Source organism: Pipistrellus kuhlii, unplaced genomic scaffold (genome assembly GCF_014108245.1).
Source record: "Pipistrellus kuhlii isolate mPipKuh1 unplaced genomic scaffold, mPipKuh1.p scaffold_m20_p_8, whole genome shotgun sequence".
NCBI lineage: Eukaryota > Metazoa > Chordata > Mammalia > Chiroptera > Vespertilionidae > Pipistrellus > Pipistrellus kuhlii.
Genome location: NW_023425584.1, coordinates 67564412 through 67584356, shown reverse-complemented (window position 1 = coordinate 67584356; position 19945 = coordinate 67564412). Strand labels below are relative to the sequence as shown.

The window sequence follows — 19945 nt, the reverse complement described above, 5'->3', positions numbered from 1 at the left end:
GGGCTCCATTTTCTCAATAACAAAAAAGTCCTTTGAATGGTAAAGAAAATTCCTGAACATAGATGGGAATTGTTCAAAAAGATTAAAACTTTCAAATAGGAATTTTAAGAGATTTTTCAGAGGAAGGTAGTCTGATTGTCACTGGGCTAAATATTATACTTATTCTCCAAAAGAGATAGATTTTGAGTTTCGTTTCAATAAAATGACACAAAGATAAAAGACAACTGACAAACCGGGAGGAAAAAGGACATAAAATAATTAATGATGACTTTTTAAGAAAGAGTTTTTGTTTCTTTAGATTTTTATTTTGGTCAAAGAATTTCTATTTCTAAAAAATATATAAATATCAGCCTTGACTGTTTTGGCTCATTGGATAGAGCGTTGGCCTGTGGACTGAATGATCCCAGGTTCGATTTTGATCAAGGGCATGTACCTTTGTTGCGGGCACATCCCCAGTAGGGGGTATGCAGAAGGCAGCTGATCAATGATTCTAATTGATGTTTCTAACTCTCCATCCCTCTCCCTTCTTCTCCTCTGTAAAAAAATCAATAAAATATGTTAATATAGCCTGTAAGTTTCAATGAAGACGCAAAAGTTTATTACTGTTGATTTCATGATATATGTATCACATTGGTTTTAATAAATTAGAAGATATTTGCTAAAAAATACCTTATTTATTTCAGGGGCTACGCTAAGTATGAGACCAGCCCCCATTCCAATAGAAGACCCAGAATGGAGACAAACGCCTCCCCCAGTCTCTGCTACATCTGGCACCTTCAGATTACGACGAGGTAGTCGATTTACCTGGAGAAAAGAGTGTCTCGCTGTAATGGAAAGGTACAGATCTCCTTTTCCTATGAGCAGTTTTCCAAAGAAAAACACTTTGGATAGATTTGGACAATTTTCATTTCAAACAAGTGATTTCGGATTTAGGTTCTATCTCTAAAAGTATTTTGGAATAGTATAAATGTTGTATTATTGAAATATGTTCTCACCTTTGAGAATTCATAAAACTGGAGTTAAGATCTATAAATATAATTTAAGAGAGTCCTTAGTAACTTAAGAAACTTTAAAAGAAATTTTTTAAATTTAGATTTATATATTATATTTTAGAAAATCTCTTTGCTGTCTTATTTTCATATCTCTCCCCTGATATCTTCCAGAAATTTGGATTATTTGGGTGCTCCTGCATTGGGATCCTCTCATTGTATCAATTCCTTTAGAATTATGAAGTGGCCTTTCTTGTCTCTTGTTATGGTCTTCACTTTGAGATCTATTTTGTCAAATATAAGTATTGCTGTCCCAGCTATTTTTTCATTTCCATTTGCCCAAAAGATATTTTTCCATCCCTTCACTTTCAGTCTGTATGAGACCTTTGTTCTGAAGTGGGTCTCTTATAGACAGTGTATATATGGGTCATGTTTTCTTATCCATTCAGTCACTTGATGTCTTTTGATTGGAGCACTTAATCCATTTATGTTTAATGTGGTTATTGATAGGATTTGCTTGTAGTCATTTCTATTTTTTATGCCTGTGTTCCTTCCTCCCTTTCTATTTCTTTTTACAGAATTCCCTTTAGCATTTTTTGCATTGCTGGCTTAGTAGTGATAAACTCCCTAATTTTATTTTATTTTAATTAATTTATTTTTTTGTCTGTGAAGCTTCTGATTTCCCCCTTCAATTTGGATTGATAGCCTTGCTGGGTAGAGTATTCTTGTATTCAGTCCTTTTCTTTGCATCACTTTGTATATTCTTCATTCCATTCCCTTCTGGATTGATGTGTTTTTGTTGAGAAATCATTTGCTAATCTGATGGGGGATCCTTTGTAGGAAACTCTCTCTGTTTCTCTCTTGCAGCCTTTAAGATTTTCTCTTGTTGTTAACATTTGCCATTGTAATTATGGCGTGTCTTAGTGTGAGTCTTTTGTGGCTCATCTTGCTTGGACTCTCTGTACTTGTGTGATTTTTTTATTCCCCATATGAGGGAAGTTTTCTGTCATTATTTCTTCAGATATATTGTCATCCATGCCTGCTCTTCTTGTCCTTCTGGCACTCCTATTATATATGTTACTTCATTTCATGTTGTCCCAAAGCACACTTAGGCTCTTCTCTTGCTTTTTAATTTTTTTCTTTAGTTGCTATTCAGAGTGGGCTTGTTTTTCTACCTTATCTTCTAACTCACTAAATCGGTCCTCTGCTTCTTCTAGACTATTATTGAAACCTTCCATCATGTTTTTGATTGTAGCTATATAACATTTGATTTCTTCCTGAATTTTGCATATATTGTTGATTTTCTCATCCATCCACTTTATGAATTGTCTGACCATTAGTCTGAATTCTTTTTCTGACATATTGCATGCCTCCACTTTACTTATTTTCTTTCTTGGTGATTCCTCTTTTTCTTTCCTTTGGGGATTATTTCATTGTCTCCCCATTTTTGCAATCACCAGAAGGTCCAAACACCAAGTTGTGGGGGTCTGAGCTGTGTGCGGCAGGAGCATCACACCACCTGAGTGTCACTGAGGAGCTCAGACGCCAAGACGTGTGGCTGTTATGGTTGGCTGGAGCTACACAAGCTGAGAATCAGAGTTCCCGCATACCTGCACTGAGGATCAGAGTCACAGATGCTCAGTGAGGTCTTGTCCATGCACTGAGAATCAGGGTCCCTGTACGTGCACACTGAGAAACAGAGTCCCTGTGTATGTGCCTGGGAATCAGAGTCCTTGGGACTTAAGAGAGAATCAGAGTCTCTGGCACTTAGTGTGGTCTTGAGCGCTCTCTGAAAATCAGGGTCCCCATGCATGCACGACAAAAAACAGAGTCCCTGTGCGCACAGGCCGAGAATCAAAGTCACTGGTGTTCAGTGTGGCCTTCAGCGCATGCACTGCTAATCAAAGTCCCTGGCCTGCTAGGGGGATGGGGCTGCACACCCACCCGGTGTTGGCAGGAGACGCGTTCGTGTGCCACCAATCACACAGGCCCTATGTTGCTGCCACGGATAAGCAGGGAAGGGAATTCACTCTAACTCACCGAAACTCATCCTATGTCCGGGATGTCTGGAGTCTCAGTGTCCCTGGATATGCAGCTGTGGTAGCAGACCTTTGTCCAGAGTGGCTGTAGGGTCCTGGTTTGTATCTGAGGCCAGTATGGGTGGTGGTGAGGTAAGAATCCTTGTCACAGCAGTTCTGTCCTTCAAGATGGTGTGGTTCCTGTGCCAGCACCAGCTGCTCAGGCGTGTTTGCAGTGGCAGTGGGATCTTGCAGTCAAAGACTGCCTGGTCCACCAACCCCTGAAAGTCCTTCAGGATCTAACTGTTCCTAGCTCACACACACACTCCAGACACATCTACACACATCCCTTTTGTTCCCTCACTTTCTTACACTCTCTCCCTGCTATCTTGCCAGTCACGATCTTACTCCTAGTATGTGATCTTTTAATTATCTTACTGCATTCAGTCTGCTAATATTTTGCTGAGGATTTTTGCATCTACCGGTATGCTCATCAAGGATATTGGCTTATAATTTACTAGAGGCCTGATGCACGAAATTCATGCACGAGAGGGTGTCGCTCAGCCCAGCCTGCACCCTCTTCAGTCTGAGAACAATCCAGGACTGCTGGCTCCCAATTGCTTGCCTACCTGCCTTCCTGATTGCCCCTAACCGCTTCTGCCTGCCAGCCTGATCACCCCCTAACCACTCCCCTGCCAGCCTGTTTGCTCCTAACTGCCCTCTCCTGCAAGTCTGGTCCCTCCCAACTGCCCTTCCCTGCTGGCTATCTTGTGGTGGCCATCTTGTGTCCACATGGGGGCAGTCATCTTTGACCACATGGGGGCAGCCATCTTGTTTGTTGGAGTGATGGTCAATCTGCATATTGCTCTTTTATTAGATAGGATAGAGGCCTAGTGCACAGGTGGAGGCCAAGTGGTTTGCCCTGAAGGGTGTACCTGATATGGGTAAGGGTACCCTTGGGGTGTGGGGCAACCTGTGGTGGTTTGCAGGCCGGCCACACCCCCTGGTGACCCAAACGGAAGCCCTGGTATCTGAGGTTTACTTATCTTCTATAATTGAAACTTTGTAGCCTAGAGCAGAGCCAAGCCTTCTGCTTGCTCCATGATGGCAGCCATTTCTCTTGGGATTTATGTATGTTCTATAATTGAAACTTCGTAGCCTTAAGCAGAGGCCTGAGCTGGTCGGGGTGTACAGAATGTTTGGCTTCCTTCATTGCTGGGAGCAACACTAGCCTCCCATTCTTCCCAGCTCTGTGGGCCATTTCTGTTTGAATTTATGTAACTTCTCTCATTGAAATTTGGTAGCCTTGAGTGGAGGCCTAGGCTGGCAAGCGCAGGTGGGAAGCTTGGCTTCCTCCATTGCCTGGGAAACCCAAATCTTCCTCCTGCTGTCTGTGGCTGTAGCCATCTTGGTTGGGTTTATTTGCATCTTTGCACCTGCTTGGCTGGTGGGCAATGGCTAGTGGGTGTAGCAGAGTGATGGTTAATTTGCATATTACTCTTATTATATAGGATTTTTTTGTAATCTCTTTGTCTGGTTTTGGCATCACTGTATACTGGGAGGGCCACTGAGATTTAACTGTCTTTGGTAAGTAGTTTGGCCTAAATATGCTTAGTCCCAAAGGATATAAATACTTTTTCTTTTGCTTTGATTTGTTAATTAATTCTCTGACTAGAGCAGTAAGACCTGATCCATAGTAGGTACTCAGTACTTTTTTTTTTTTAATCCTCACCCGAGGACATTTTTTTCCATTGATTTCTAGAGAGAATGGAAGGGAGAAAGGGGAGGGAGAGAGAGTGAAAGAGAAGAACATTGAGACACATTGATCAGTTGCCTCCTGAACGCACCCCAATCTGAGAGAACCTGCAACTTGAGTATGTACCCTTAACTGAGAATAGAACCTGCAACCCTTAGGTCTGAGGGCCAATGCTCTTAACTACTGAGCATACCAGCCAGGGTGGTACTCAGTACTTTTTAAAGCTGAATTGTCCTTGAATTCAGTTTTCCCATATGAAATGGTATAAATTAATTAAATATGATTATGAAATGTTCAATATATTTAGGCCAAATCTATAGTAGAATTATCCTTTTAGTCTCCTGCTTATAAGTAATGTTTACAGGATTTTGTTTTGCTGGAGAGTCTTATCTTTTACAATAATAAAAGCATAATATGCTGATGAGACCAGACGTCCTTTCGGACGACCTTTCGGACAAAGCTGGGGCTGCGAGGGAAGCCCGGGTCCGGTGCCAGAGGGAAGCTGGGGGAAGGAAAGCGTACTCCTGCACGAATTTCGTGCTTTGAGCCTCTAATATGTAATAAAGGTAATAATTTTCCATTAGAAATTTTTACTTCCTAAGATTAAAGTGAAGAAAAAGAGAATCTATTAAGCAGAGGTAAAACCAAATGAATTTTTATATTGAGATTTCTCAATAATTTCAGTAATAAAAAAGAATGAAATTGCAAGTATAAAACTAAGGTTAGCTTCTAGCTGATATAGAATACATAATTACATTGAGAGAGCTTCATGTGTTGTTTTTTCCAATTGTCTCATCTGACCAGCGAAGACCTAAAATCTGTTTTGGGCTTTGCTATTCACCCAGCTGTGTAACTTTGTGTAGGTTACAAACCCTTGAGCTGTAGCTTCCTCATTTGTAAAATGAAGTTTTTCAGTAGCCAATAGTGAATTATATGTCATCTAAGACTTTACCATCTCTCTTCCTGCCTACTTCCTGATTATTTCCTAGCTCATTAAGTCACTACGTGAAGGAGAGGGAGATTTAAAATGCTGACACTAAGAGTTTGCTTAAGGGAAAGGTTGGATCCAGTAGCCAAAATAAGATTATAGGTTATCATTGATGTTATCATCTGTTCCTTTCCTCACTCTCTAGAGTAAAAGCCATTTATTGAATAAAATGAATCCTTATATGCTTGATTAACTTATATTGTCCTAGAGATCTGACATTTATAATCTGATTTATTTTTCTCATCGAGAAACTTTATTCTTTAAATCTTTTTCTTCAGAACTTAACCATGTAACAGATGTGAATTTAAATAATAATCATTAACTGGTTTGCAATGTTGTACATATTTCTCTGCCTAGAAAAATAAGTTTTCATATTAGTTTCTAATTGGTATAAGTTCTAATTGTGCTCCTGCCTCAGTTATTTAAATTTTTTTTTGAAGATACCAATATACATTTATCACATGTCAACCTAAGGAAGGGTTAATTTAAAATTTGGCAACATTAATACCAATAGGTGATATTCCTAGTGCATTTTCATAATTGAATGGCAAAGGCTTTGCAGTACTTTTTATGTCCAAGGCAACAAAAACTAGCCATAGTATCACAGTGATTAAATTTCAGTGAAAAAGATATTGAGCACCTCACTCTACATAAGACTTCATTTAATCTTAATTTTCATTTTTTAATCTTAATTTTAATTGGTAAGTGTCTTTAATTCAGGAATTGGTTATCTTTGGTTTAATTTTATATTGCATGGTATAACCAGGAAGAATGTATGTTGCAAAAATGCAAAAAACTTTTCCAAAAAGCAGTCATAGAGAAGGTCACAGTATGAATTTTTCTGTGAAAATGGGACTTTTTATTTTCTAACATGAAATATAAATCCCCTAGCCTCAGAACAATGCATGATGTTTTTTCCTAGACTGAATGGGTGAATAAATACATATGCACAAACTGTAAAGCCAGCAAAGTACTACCCTTACTCACATATATTAGTGTAAGCAAAATATTCTATTCCTCACACTGTACACCAAGATAAAGGAATCAAAATGAATTTTTTTTTAAAAAAAGTGAATCCATATAAATAATAGAAGAAAACGCTAGTGATTTTTCCATGTCCTGGAAATGGAGAAATTTTTCCTAACTATAACTCAAAAATCTAAAAGCACTAAGGTTAAAAGGGGCTGCTAAAATTTCATTTTATAAATTAAAAGAAAAATTTGGGGAACCATGATCAAAGTTAAAAAAAAGAAAAAAATTGAAAAACTATTTGCCACTTATAATTATCCCTGATATATAAAAGAACTGTTAAAAGGGAGAGAAGACCTAAAACTCTATAGAAAATGGACTAAAGATATGTGCAGAAAAACAAATGAAAATGGTCCTTAAGCATATGAAAAGATGTTCAGTTTAACTCATGGTAAGAGAACTTCAAATTCAAATTATACTGAGATGTCATTCTTTTCCTATCACATAGGCAAAAATCCAAAAGTTCCACAACATTTTCTTTGATTGGGCTGTAGAGACATGGGCACTCTCATACATGGCTTGTGAAAATGCACAATGGCACAACTTTGTGGAGAGGAATTAGACAGTATCAGAGAAAATAACCCATGGGTTTGCCCTTGACTCAACATCCCCACGTCTAGAGAATTAGCCCAAATATACATTGGCAAAAACATGAAAAGGTAGCAGCCCTGGTTTCTCCTTTTCTAATAAGGCAATCAAGCCTTTACAAGATTGAGTAAATTCCCAGGGCCACAAACCTAATAAGTGGCTCAATACTAACCATAGATTTGAGCTCTACTTATTAACTAAAGAGGAGTGTTCTTTTTATTTGGGAGTATGCAGATTGTTTTTAATATATGGCTTTGGCCTTTGTTAACTCTGAAGTCTGATGCCACTAGATTAACGTGTTGCAACCTTCCGTCTGCTTGAGAGCATATGGAGATTGTAATGGGGGAAAGATGAAACAAAAATGGCAAAACGATTCATAATTGTTGAAGCTGGCACAACAATTCATGGCAAAACAAGGTGACTCATGGGCTTATTACACTTTGAAGGTTTTATATTTCCCATAATTAAAAAGATTTTTGTTGTCATTGTTTAAAGAGGACCTGACTAGATTTTAATGAGTAAATTAGATTTAGATAATTGACCAATATTTATTCATTGAGCCATTTATTTATAGAACATTTATCTGCTTATATGCTATCACTGAGCTAAGCTTACCTCAAGTAGTAGTTTACATATTCACAAGAGGAAAAAAGCATCTATATCGTATGTCAGAAATATCTGCACGTGCAAATAATGTAAGATTCAAATGTGACTTTTATTCAGCAAGCCTGTGTCCCTTTGTTACTTACTAGGTGTGAGGTAAAGTGCTAAGGATGGAGAGAATACATGTTAGAGTAGAAGGCCTGAAAAGTCTTTAGGGTGTATCGTCAGAAGTTTTGGATGCTTTGTGGCCTAGGAGCAAAGCTACTTTTAGTAGGGTAGCTTTAACAATTAGTTAAGAATAGTTAAAGATTTTTGTTGTCATTGAGCTATTTATTTATAGAACATTTTGCTATTCATTGAGCCATTTATTTATAGCTCAATGGGGTGACGTTTAATAGGACCACATGAGTTTCAAGTGTGCGTGTCTATGATGCTCATCTGCATATTGCATTGTGTACCCACCACCCAAAGTCAAATCTTCTTCTGTTGTCATATTTTTGGCCCTCTTTACTTCCTCCCCACCCGCTTCCCTCTGGTAACCACCATACTGTTGTCTGTATCTTTCAGTTTCAGGTTTATGTCCCACATATGAATGAAATCATATGGTTCTTAGCTTTTTCTGACTGACTTATTTCACTTAGCATAATATTCTCAAGGCCCATCTTCTGATGTACTCTTTCCTTTTTAACCATTCGGAGTTTGGGGCTGGATAGTCTTTTAGCTTTGGAAACGGGTATGGCTCTGGAGTGCTGGCTATATGAGTGGGACACAAAGAGTGAGATCTGGCTATTGTACCTATGCTGGTCTCAAGACAGAAAGATAAAAAAAACAAACAAACAAAAAAAAACTTTAAATCTTCTTATACAGGTTCTCAGTTCCAATTAAGCAAGATAGAAAGAAGCAACAACTTAAAAAGGGCTTTAACTAGATACAGGAATAAATCTAAGAGCACCTAGCTGCGCAGGCAAAAGCAACAGAAGATCATTATCTTAAGAGTACCACTTGGAGCCAGGTTTGTGTGTATAGGTAATTTATTGCACTTATTTTTCATCAAAGTAGTTGAATGATAAGTCTGTGTTTTCAGGCAAATGAATACGTCTGTGTGTGTTTGTAATTAAAGCTGTTGCATGTTTTATTTTATATTTTTATCAGTATACCCGTAATATCTGTATTTTTTATTCCTCTTAGATTCTTTTCTGTTCATCTTCAGTGAACAATATAAAACAGAATCACTACTAAAGCCCATGAAATTATAATGAAAACAGTTTTTGTTGTTGCTTTTACCTTTGTCAATCTTCAAAACAACTTTAAACATTTCCTGTTACCTCCTCCAATAGGCAAAGAATCAGTATTAAAAATTGCAGCTAGAGAGTGTCCCTTCCGCCCAGATTTATAAATAGTTTTTTTAGGATAAAAGTACCTCTTCACAAAGAAAAATAGCATCACAACTGTGATATTATAACAAACCAAAATTAAATCATAGCTTTAAATTTGGTATCACTGCTGTTGACCTGACAAATATATAGTCTGAATATCTCATCTGAATTAGAGACATGGGTCTAGTGCACAGATGCATTTTATGTAAGTGTGTTTATACATCCTGGGAGAATCAACATAGAAGAAACAGATTAGTTTGTAGAGTGTTTCTAGAATGTTGCTTGAGGTTTCTGTAATTTAATTCTCTTGGTATTTTCTGCATCTTGGAATTCTTCCCAGGACAGTTTATTAGTACTTGGATTTTGGTTTCAGCCTCTTTCCTTTCTCCTTTTTACTTTTAATGTTTTCAGTGAATACTTGGACTGTGAAGGTTAAGAAAACCAATAGTTCCAGAAATTAAATTCTATATTTAACTGCAGACTGGGTGTGGTTCAGACAACTGCAATGCAAGCTTGCTAGTGTTTTGCCAGTCATCAAAACCCTGACCTGCAGGGAACATTTCGTTTCCTGGTCTTCTGACTCTAAAATGTGCTGAATATGATGATGTGGTGATATATGGTTACTACTTTTGTGGGTGTAAATAAAATATAGACAAAAGAGTTGCATAGTTCAAACTTGAAGTCACTCTGGAAGATGTTTCTTTTGTGGTGTTCTATAATAATCTCTGAATGATATTAATATTAACCTGCCCTGGTTTCACAGTGCTGCTTTCTATAATTCTTTTATCTTTTTAAAAAACTATTGTTCTTTTTATTTTAGAGACAGAGGAAGGGAGAGGAAGAGAAAGGAGAAACATTGATCGGTTGCTCTCCCATATGTGCCCCAACTGGAAATCCAACCTGCAACCCTTTGGTGTAAGGGGTGATGCTCCGACTCACTGAGTCACCCGTGAGGGGCCTTTTATTACCTTTTATTACCTTTAATTACCTTTAATTACCACTGAACAATTAAAACATTTTTATACAAGAAGTTTTCCCATTTCATGAAATCACATTTTCTTTTAATGCTTTGTCCTTGGTTTGCTTGTTATTTGTTAGTTTGATAAAATAATGTTAATTATCATAAAAATAGAGAAGTAACTGTTTTTCTAGTAAGATTTACCCTCCTTTAAAAAAAGAAAAAAAGAAAAAAACACTGTCTCTTGAAGAGAATCCTGTTACTTTGTAAAATAGAGAAATAATTTCTTCTTCCTTAGCAGTATTCTTTTTTTTTTTTTTAATATATTTTATTGATTTTTTTACAGAGAGGAAGGGAAAGGGATAGAGAGTTAGAAACATCAATGAGAGAGAATCATTGATCAGCTGCCTCTTGCACACCCCCTACTGGGGATGTTCCGCAACCAAGATACATGCCCTTGACTGGAATGGAACCTGGGATCTTTAAGTCCGCAGGCTGATGATGCTCTATCCACTGAGCCAAATCAGTTTCGGCAGCAGTATTCTTGTGTATTGTTTTGTGTAATGTCCCAGTATTATTCGTACTAAACAGAACTCCATAAAGAGATCCTGCTCATTTCAGTAAGATTACACCTTAGAGCAGAAATGCTTATAAATGTTTCCTTATACTATTCTTCTGAGAGATTGAGACCTATCCAGGTGTTTCTTTGAATGACAACTTGTATCATGTGAACAATAAAAGGGCTGATTTACCTTCCTTGTTCAAAAATTTATAAATTGCATCTATCTGCTGACAAGTGATTAAAGTAGGATTTAAGCTAAGAATCTCCTTTTGATTTCATTTACCTATATTTGCTCACCATTTCTGCAGAGAATAAGAGAGACCCTAAAGATCATCTAGTTTCATTTTGTTTTTTAGACTGAGAACCCAAGAGGTTATTTAACTTGGCTAACCTCACACAAAAAATAAGATTGGGTTGCTTATTTTGAACCCATAGCCATGTGAACCACAGAATATGCTTTTTTTGAAGTATACTTGTTGAACTTCTCAGCCCTTTATCTCCGTTAATTTTTATTGTTAAACATTTATTGACCTCCCGCTATGTGTTAAGCTATATACTGAGAATTGGGATTCAAAGATGAGTAAGACAAAGTCTTTATTGTATTTAACTGAATTTCTTATTGCCTGTGTTTCTTAATCTCTTATTCCTTTTAGGCCTTCTTAATCTTTCATTTTCCCCCCTGAACTCTTTTCTACTAGTATATCATTTCCTTCCTCATCTACTATTCTTTAATTTGCCAAAAAACTAATATCCATTTCTTCTTCCTGCTCATACTTTTAAGCCTACCTTCTACCCTACCACCTCTGTTCTCAGTTGCTTCTTATTTGATCATAATGTAACCTAAAGTGTGTTCTTTAGTATTATACTTATAAAGTGTTATGCTCTCGTTTTATTTAAAAAGCAAATTGTCAATACAATTATTTGTAAGAATTACTAAATGTTATATAATTTTCAAGGGTCCTTCAAGTTCTCAAAATTGTATTGTGCTATGATTCTAAAGAATCATAGTTCTTGTTTGTGTGGAGCCTTTGTTCCTTCTTAGACTTTTGATAGGAAAAATAGTTTACACCCTAGAATTAAATCTTTGGAGAATAATTGGTACTTAGCATAACAACATGAATAGACCAAATTCAAAGAACAGCTTCATGATAATGGAATTCTATCAGAAGATCAGTTATCTAGGGCTGTGTATATATCCACTTAATCTATCTCAGTACCTTGTTTGGCAATCAGCTTGTATTCTTATCCTGCAGTTTTTATGTTAATATACATATTAAAGAAATATCTTAAGGTATTGAAACACCTAAAAAATGCAAAGAAATCATTATTCACCTACCTTTTATCAATATACTGATAGGTAGTGAGAATTACTTCCTACTTCCTTATAAAATGAGGAAACTAAAAACATTCTCACTGCTTAGAATAAATTTGCTTATTTTTCATTTTACTTCTAAGAGTAAAACTGCCTTCAATACTTCACAGTCACAAAGAAACTTAAATCTCATGTTGCTGCTGAATTGAGTAGACTAGTTGAAAAAATATCCCCCCCCCCCCCCCCCCAATCTAGGATCAAAAAAACCATCTTAAGGATAGTACTTTTGTTTGGATAGGAAATTCAGTGAATTTTCCCCCCATTATCTTTTCATTTGACCATGATGCTTTTTAGCAAGAGGCTAAGGCAATGATGGTGAATCTGTTAAGCCTTTTTTGTTGTTAATATTCCTCTAAGGATATTTTCTCCAGAGAAAATTTTTAGGGAGGGTAGAAGGGAGGGGGAGAGACAGGGAGAGAGAAACATCATGTGAGAGAAAGACACATTGATTGGTTGTCTCCCTCGTGAATCCTGATTGGGACCAGAGACATAGTCTGCAACTGAGGTATGTGCCCTTGATCAGAATCAAACCCGGGACCCTTTGGTCCATGGGCTGACGCTCCAAACACTGAGCCAAGCCAACTAGGGCTCAGCCTTTCTTTTTTAAGACAATGGCCTAAATAATATTTCCTTTTCTATGTGTTCAGGGAAATATGCTGAAATTTCAACTGTTTTCAAAAATCGTTTGATCCATTTCCCCCTCTTTTTTCTTGTATTATAAATGTGCGTTATTATCAAATCCAGTTTTCCTACTGACTTCTGTTGTAGCAGTGCATTGTTAGGAAGAAAATTGAATCATAGCTTTACCAAGAATGGACTACTTTACCATCTGTTAAGTAAATTTACCTGATACTTCAGTAGTGTAGTTTATGGGCTCCTGCAGGCTGGAGTTTGGTTATCCTCAAGTGGCACATAGGCTAGCACAGTGCTGTACATAGTCTGACATCAGTGAGGGTTGCGGCTTTACAACTTAGTAAAATTAGAAATTTACTATACCCAGTCTTTCCTACCAGACATAGTAGTTTTGGGGTGGGAGTATAGTAATGCAATATTTTCTAATTTTGTTGAAGTTTATTTGTTCAATGATATATAACTTGATGATTTAAAGTGATCCAGTAAAAATGACTCAAAGACAGCAGAAAAGTGACTTTCAAATGCCTCAGTGTTATTTTGCCTTGGCCTGACCATTGTATTATTCCTCTGCTTCCCTCCCCCCAAAAACCACTTTGTGGGAGTAGATTTGAGTCCTCTAAAATCTGATGTCTGTCCTGGTCTTAATGAATGGTAACCTAAAATAGATGTACTCTGCCCTCTCTTAGGTTCTCTTATATCAACCCCTGGCAAGCTGGTTCTTCCCTTCCCTCTCTTTTGATGTCATTGCTGTTTTAGTATAGAGAACACTGCGAGAATACACTATAAGTTTTGGAATTAATGGATGCTGGAAGTTGAATTTTAAAAAGAGTTTATCCTCTTTCATACTCCTTATGGAACGACTCGGGTAGAACATCATGAACTCCTCTTGTATCTCTGCAAATAGAAGAAAGTTCTTAACGTTTATATAAAAAACAGCAGGAGCCTGGGCATGACCTCATCTCAGTCCATTAAACTACTTGAGGGGGAAAAAAACAAAACTTCCCCACTTATTGACAGGTAGAGTTATCCCAATCCGTTTCTCATAGCCAGTAAGAAGATGAACTGTCCTTAAATGCATTTTTAGATTGGCAAATTATACTTCCTGGTTCCTTTTTGGTCAAACAGAAATAGCTGAAAGAGAAATTATCACAATGTTTTTGAGGCAGATTAAAAATTCTCCCCATCCTTTTACAGAGGATCTGCCAGCAATTCCATTTTGTACAAACAACAGACCCTACAAACACACAGCAGACCCTTCATTTTGGTAATCCCCAAGCCAATTAGACAAGACCATAGGCCCCATATTCCTCATACTGCTCTGTGGCAGAGCTTACAAAGAAATGAAGTACAGTTTGGTAAATATTGGTAGTGTATGTAATGAGTCACCAATGAAGATGTTATTAACCCCAGCAGCAGAGTTATAAGCATAATATTATTAACATTAGTACTGATGGAGACCAACTTGCAGACTTAACTAGAAAACCTTCACAGAAAACTAGTGAACTTTTCTTTTTTAAACTCAACAAATATTTATTGAGCTTCTACTCTGTACCATTCATTGTGGTAGACACTGAGGGATACAGTAATTAACAAGAGAGATGTGGTCCTAGCCCTTTTAATAATGCATTAGGAGACCATTATTGACAGACTAAATACTCACAGCATGTACCAAGATTTGCATATGTGCTTGATGTTTGAAGATCTCAAGTTAGTAGAATATGAACTTGTAAATATCCTACTTCTGATATAGTTCCTTTTGGTAGAGGAAGCCTCCATGGACTATGTGGTTTCAGTGATAGGAAGAATCTAAAAATGGTCTTTATACTTTGAAAACTTGTGTATATTAGAAATTCCAACCATAACAGTGCCTCATCTAAATATTCCATTTTTATTGGTTTTAACTTTGGCATGTCATCCATTAAAAGGTAAGACAAACCTTATAGTTCTCTTTTAAGACTGTCCTACAATTATCATCTTTGGGGAAATAGAAACCCTATTCATGTCCTTGATACATGACTATATCCCAGATTTGCTCTGTAGTATCACTGTGAAGAAATTTAATCTGTAAGATAACCTTTCAGCTTGGACAATATGTAAATATCATGTGTGGGGGTTTTTTGTCAAATGTTATCAGAATTAATTTGAATTTTTAAAAAGCAATTAGTCACTTATACATATCCAACATAGTTTGATGGGCTCTCACTAAAACAATCCTAAGACACAGGAAGTAAAATGCTAGGTTTAAGAGAAAGTAGTAAGTACTCCTAAGTGCAAGGTATTGTGTATTTCCTTCTCATGGGGGTATCAGGATACTCCCCAACCAGTGCACCTCTGATTTTCTTAGAAGCTATGCTGTGTCTGTTGTTGGTTTGCTCTTTGTTGACATTTCCCCCTGGGAGGATCACCTCTCATTTTAATATATTTTTTATTGATTTCAGAGAGGAAGGGAGAGGGAGATAGAAAAATCAAAGATGAGAGCATCATTGATTGGCTGCCTCCTGCAGGCCCCCTACTGGGGACCAAGCCCACAACTCAGGCATGTGCTCTTGACCAGAATCGAACCCAGGACCCTTCAATCCTCAGGCTGACACTTTGTCCACTGAGCCAAAACGGCTAGGGCACAGCTTCTCATTTTAAATGTAGACTCTATATCCTTTTAGGCAAGAAGGAGTCATCTTTTCAGAGGTATAGTATTCATCATGGGAAAACCATACAGGAGACAATAGATTGGTTTTATCAAACATATTCTGTTGATCTTTATATTATAGTAAACTAGAGGCCTGGTGCACAAAATTCATGCACTGGATGGGGGTGGGGGGCCCTCAGCCTGGCCTGTACCCTCTCATAGTCTGGGCCCCCTTACTCCTTACCACCTGCCTGCAGTGGAGGTAGGAGAGGCTCCCACCACTGCTGCTACACTTGCCAGTTGTGAGCCCAGCTTTTGGCTCAGCAGTGCTCCCCCTGTGGGAGCACACTGACCACCAGGGGGCAGCTCCTGCGTTGAGCATCTGCACCCTGGTGGTCAGTGCATGTCATAGAGACTATTTGTTCTGCAGTTCAGTTGATTTGCATAATATGCTTTTATTATATAGGATTTTTGGTCAGCAGTGTCAGACTGGTAAATGGCCAGCTTATAATTCAGTGTTTTATATTTAAAACTAGGCTCCCTGCCTCAGGACAACTTGTATGCTAATTATAAGAAACTTAATCCCCAGTCACCTTACAAATCTTTTATAAACTTCCTTGCTACCAGCAAAAGCTAATAAAAAATGGATAGGAAGATATACACTGAGTGGCCAGATTATTATGATCTTGGAATACATAATAATTTGGCCACTCAGTGTGTATATATAGCATGAATTCATGCATGGATGGGGTCCAGCCAGCCTGGCCAGGGGGAGGGGTGATGGGCGGTTGGCCAGCCTGCCTGCTGGTCAAACTCCTGGTTGGGGGGACAATTTGCATATTAGCCTTTTATTATATAGGGTATACTGAATGGCCAGATTATTATGCATTCAGAGATCATAATAATCTGGCCACTCAGTGTATATAGGTGCTCCCAGCCAGAGTGAAACAGATATAGCAAGGGGCACAACACAGCTGCAGTGCTTTGATAGTGTGCATCTGGTGGCCATTCACTCTCTTAAGGTACCAGGGTCCTCACTGGCATGAGCATCCCGTGATTACCACTGGCATTGGATGGTTTCAGTGGGAAATAGGAAGTCCAGGGCCACCAAAACCAAACACTGCTCTCTTATGCATGTTCTTTTTCTTCTTAAGACAAAACGGAGGGTTGGACATTTAATGAATTCATTGGTATGCAGTCAAGAGAGACATTTCAAAAGAAATACTGATTCTCAGTTGTTTTTATTGTTGATACTCTTACAGATGTCCCTCATATCCCCCCTTCCTTTGCCCACGTCTACCCAGCCCCTCATTCCTCTGGCTTAGATTTTGTTCATTTTACTTTGACAACTCCAGAAAGTTGTTTGTAGTCTTCTTCTCATGTCTTCATAGAAAGACTAATGACTGAAAGGTAATACATATTAGAAGGAAACTTGCTCTATAGTTGTCACAGCAATCTCTCCTATGGCCAGCCTTCACTTAGGGCTGCACTTTACTGGACAGGTGAGAGTAACCCTGTGTTATTTTCTAAAATGTGCTTAACAACTCAGCTCCTAAATTCATTGTTACCCCTGGGACCTTTTGGTCAAGTAGCAAGTAAGGTCTAGTGGCTGTTAGCATGCTGTGAGTAAATAAAATATTTAACATATAATCTTTGCAGTGAAGGACCTGGGAGATGAAAATCTTATGTTAGGGCATATTTCAGACATGGTGTCCATAATTCTCTCATAGATGGATTTTTCTTTTTTAAACACGTGAAAAAAGCCATCAACACCCTGATGAGAATTGGAAAGTCTTTATTTGGTGCTAATGTCTGAAGATTATTATCAATTTTTCTAGGACAGGTTAATTGCATTATATATACTGTAACCATGTATGATGTGTTTTGAGGGAGAAGCCCCAGGGTTTATTTAATTCTCTGCTCAGGGGAAAGGCTGTCAGTGTGGTGCTGTCTCCAAAGCAATCAAATCCCCTTTCCCATGGTGCGATGTAGCTGTGGTCTGGGCTGTCATAGGTTTCTTGTTGCCACATCTTTGCTTCCAGAAGCTCTTGTGAAATTTACCGGAGTTTAGTTTCAATGATTCGTTACAACTTAAAGGAAATCTGAAACAATATCATGTCTTAGCTGAATAATGGCTGTTTCTCTGAGCCAATGAACTGAGTCAGGAAACCCAAGTTCTACAAGCTGTGACCTTGAGCAAGTCAAGTCTCCTCTCTGGCTCTTCATCTGTAAAGGTCATGTTCTCATCTGCAAAAATAAGGGGCAGATTTGGTAATGCTTCTTTCTAGTTTAAAGTTCTGTTTGTTTATTTATTTGCATTTTTCTATATCATCTTTATGTGGAGATTTTTTAGGGGGGGAAGATGGGTAATGTGAAACATTTTTGTATTTAAAACAAATGCAAATAATATTGAATAGAATATAAAATTTATATTACGTTTTGAGACAAAGTAAGAGGCATCAGCGACATTTCAAGGTAACCTACCGTAAGCTTCAGACTGTATTCCTAACCCCTGGGTGAGGGAGGAGACCCCTGCATGCTCACACAGATATTATGGAGACAGCTGCTTTGATAGAGAAGTCTGAGAAGCAGCTTCCTGGTCTGTCTTGTTATGCTCAGCACCTTGTGAGTATCAGTGGGAAGTGTGGTTTGTTCACAGGCTTAACTCCATGTCTGTGTTCAGGACTTCTTGGGACTGTGGTCCGTGGTAGTTTTTTACAGAATTGCTGGAATGTGACAGGGTTGAGGAGTTAGGTCCTGGATATATTGGGTCGGCAGCTAAGTAATTGCGGATTTTTTAAAAATCAAAGACAATTTTTTCATGGAACTAAATAACTTTATTCTATAATGTATTGCCCATTTTGATCAATGACCTTTTGCCATCTTTCAGGCAGCATCATAATCCCACGTTCAAAAAACTTCTGGTTTTTATTAGCAAAAAACTGAATCAGGTACGATTTGACATCATCATCATTATTGAAATTTTTACCATTCAAGGAGTTTTGTAAAGATCGAAACAAAAAGTAATCAGATGGTGCAAGGTCAGGACTATATGGTGGATGTGGCAAAACATCCCAACCAAGCTCCATTAATTTTTGCCAAGTGACCAAAGATGTGTGTGGCCTTGCATTGTCATGATGGAATACAGCACCTTTTCGATTTGTCAATTCGGGCCGCTTTTCTTCAACTGCATTGTTTAATTTCGTTAGTTGTTCAATGTAGACATCAGAATTGATCGTTCGGTTGGGTGGTAAGAGTTCAAAGTAGACAATTTTTTTGTAATCCCACCAAACTGATAACAAAACCTTCTTTTGATGAATATCAGCTTTTGATGTTGTTTGAGTTGGTTCACCTGGCCTGCTCCACGATCTTTTCTGCTTGATATTGTTGTAAACAACCCATTTTTCATCGCCAGTTATCAGTCGTTGTAAAAATGGATCATTTTCATTACGTTTCTTTAGCAAATCGCAGCTGCTAATGTGTTGCGTTAACTGTGATTCTTTCAGTTCGTGAGGAACCCATGTATCGAGTTTTTGAACATAGCCAAGTTGTTTTAAGTGATTTTCAATGCATGTATGTGATACATGAAGCTTCTCTGCAATCTCACGTGTTGTACTGTGACAGTCCGAATTGATTATTGCTTTGATTAGGGCGTCATCAACTTCAACTGGACGACCAGAGCGTTTTTCATCTTTGAGTGAAAAATCACCAGAACGAAATTTGGCAAACCAATTTTGACACTGCCGTTCTTTTAAGGCTTCGTCACCATAAACAGCACATAACTTTTTATGAGCTTGCGATGCGTTTTTCCCTTTGCGGAAATAAAAAAGCAAAATATGACGAAAATGTTCCTTTTGATTTTCCATTTTTCAACGAACGCCAATCGAAAACTACAAAACAGATCAAAAAACTTTTTTTACTGATTAACAGCTGAATAGCCAACTATCAAATAACAAAATGTGTTTTACATTTGTACTACGTCTGCAAACCTAAAAATTCAACTGAAGCCATGTGTGTGTGAAACCCGCAATTACTTAGCTGCCGACCCAATATACAGAAAGAATTCTCATCTTCCTTCCACCAAGTTACCAAGGAGACAACACAAGAGGTGATGGCTCCTTCTGCTGTGACCCTCATCGCACATCCCTTCTACATGATTACTCTGAGGTCCATGGTATAATTCATTGGCAGAGAATCCAAATACTTTGGACTCTGTGACTCCCTAGTAACCACCTGTCAGAGAGAGGGTATACTATCGTGTTTTGGGTTTTTTTTTATTCCTTGCCTCCTAGGTGACATATCTTTGTGGCTCTGTAACTCGCTGGCCTACCTCGTCAGTACTTAGGCACTGGATGGTGGGGTTTCCACCGTAATGAAATGAGGAGTTCTTCCCAGATGGCCAGTTTGTTGACCTATCCTTTTGTGTTTGTCTCTGGGTACTTTGATT

The 19945-nt window shown here is 38.0% G+C and overlaps 1 protein-coding gene across 19 annotated transcripts in view; it reads left to right on the top strand.

Annotated features, from left to right (window-relative positions):
• The window catches only part of HMBOX1 (homeobox containing 1), a 162862-nt gene that overhangs the window by 114763 nt on the left and 28154 nt on the right, over window positions 1–19945 (top strand). For all 19 annotated transcript variants that reach the window (XM_036423538.2, XM_036423547.2, XM_036423535.2 and 16 more), the window contains exon 6: window positions 684–837. In XM_036423538.2, coding sequence (XP_036279431.1) covers window positions 684–837 — 154 coding nt within the window. The remainder of the gene's footprint in view (window positions 1–683; window positions 838–19945) is intronic.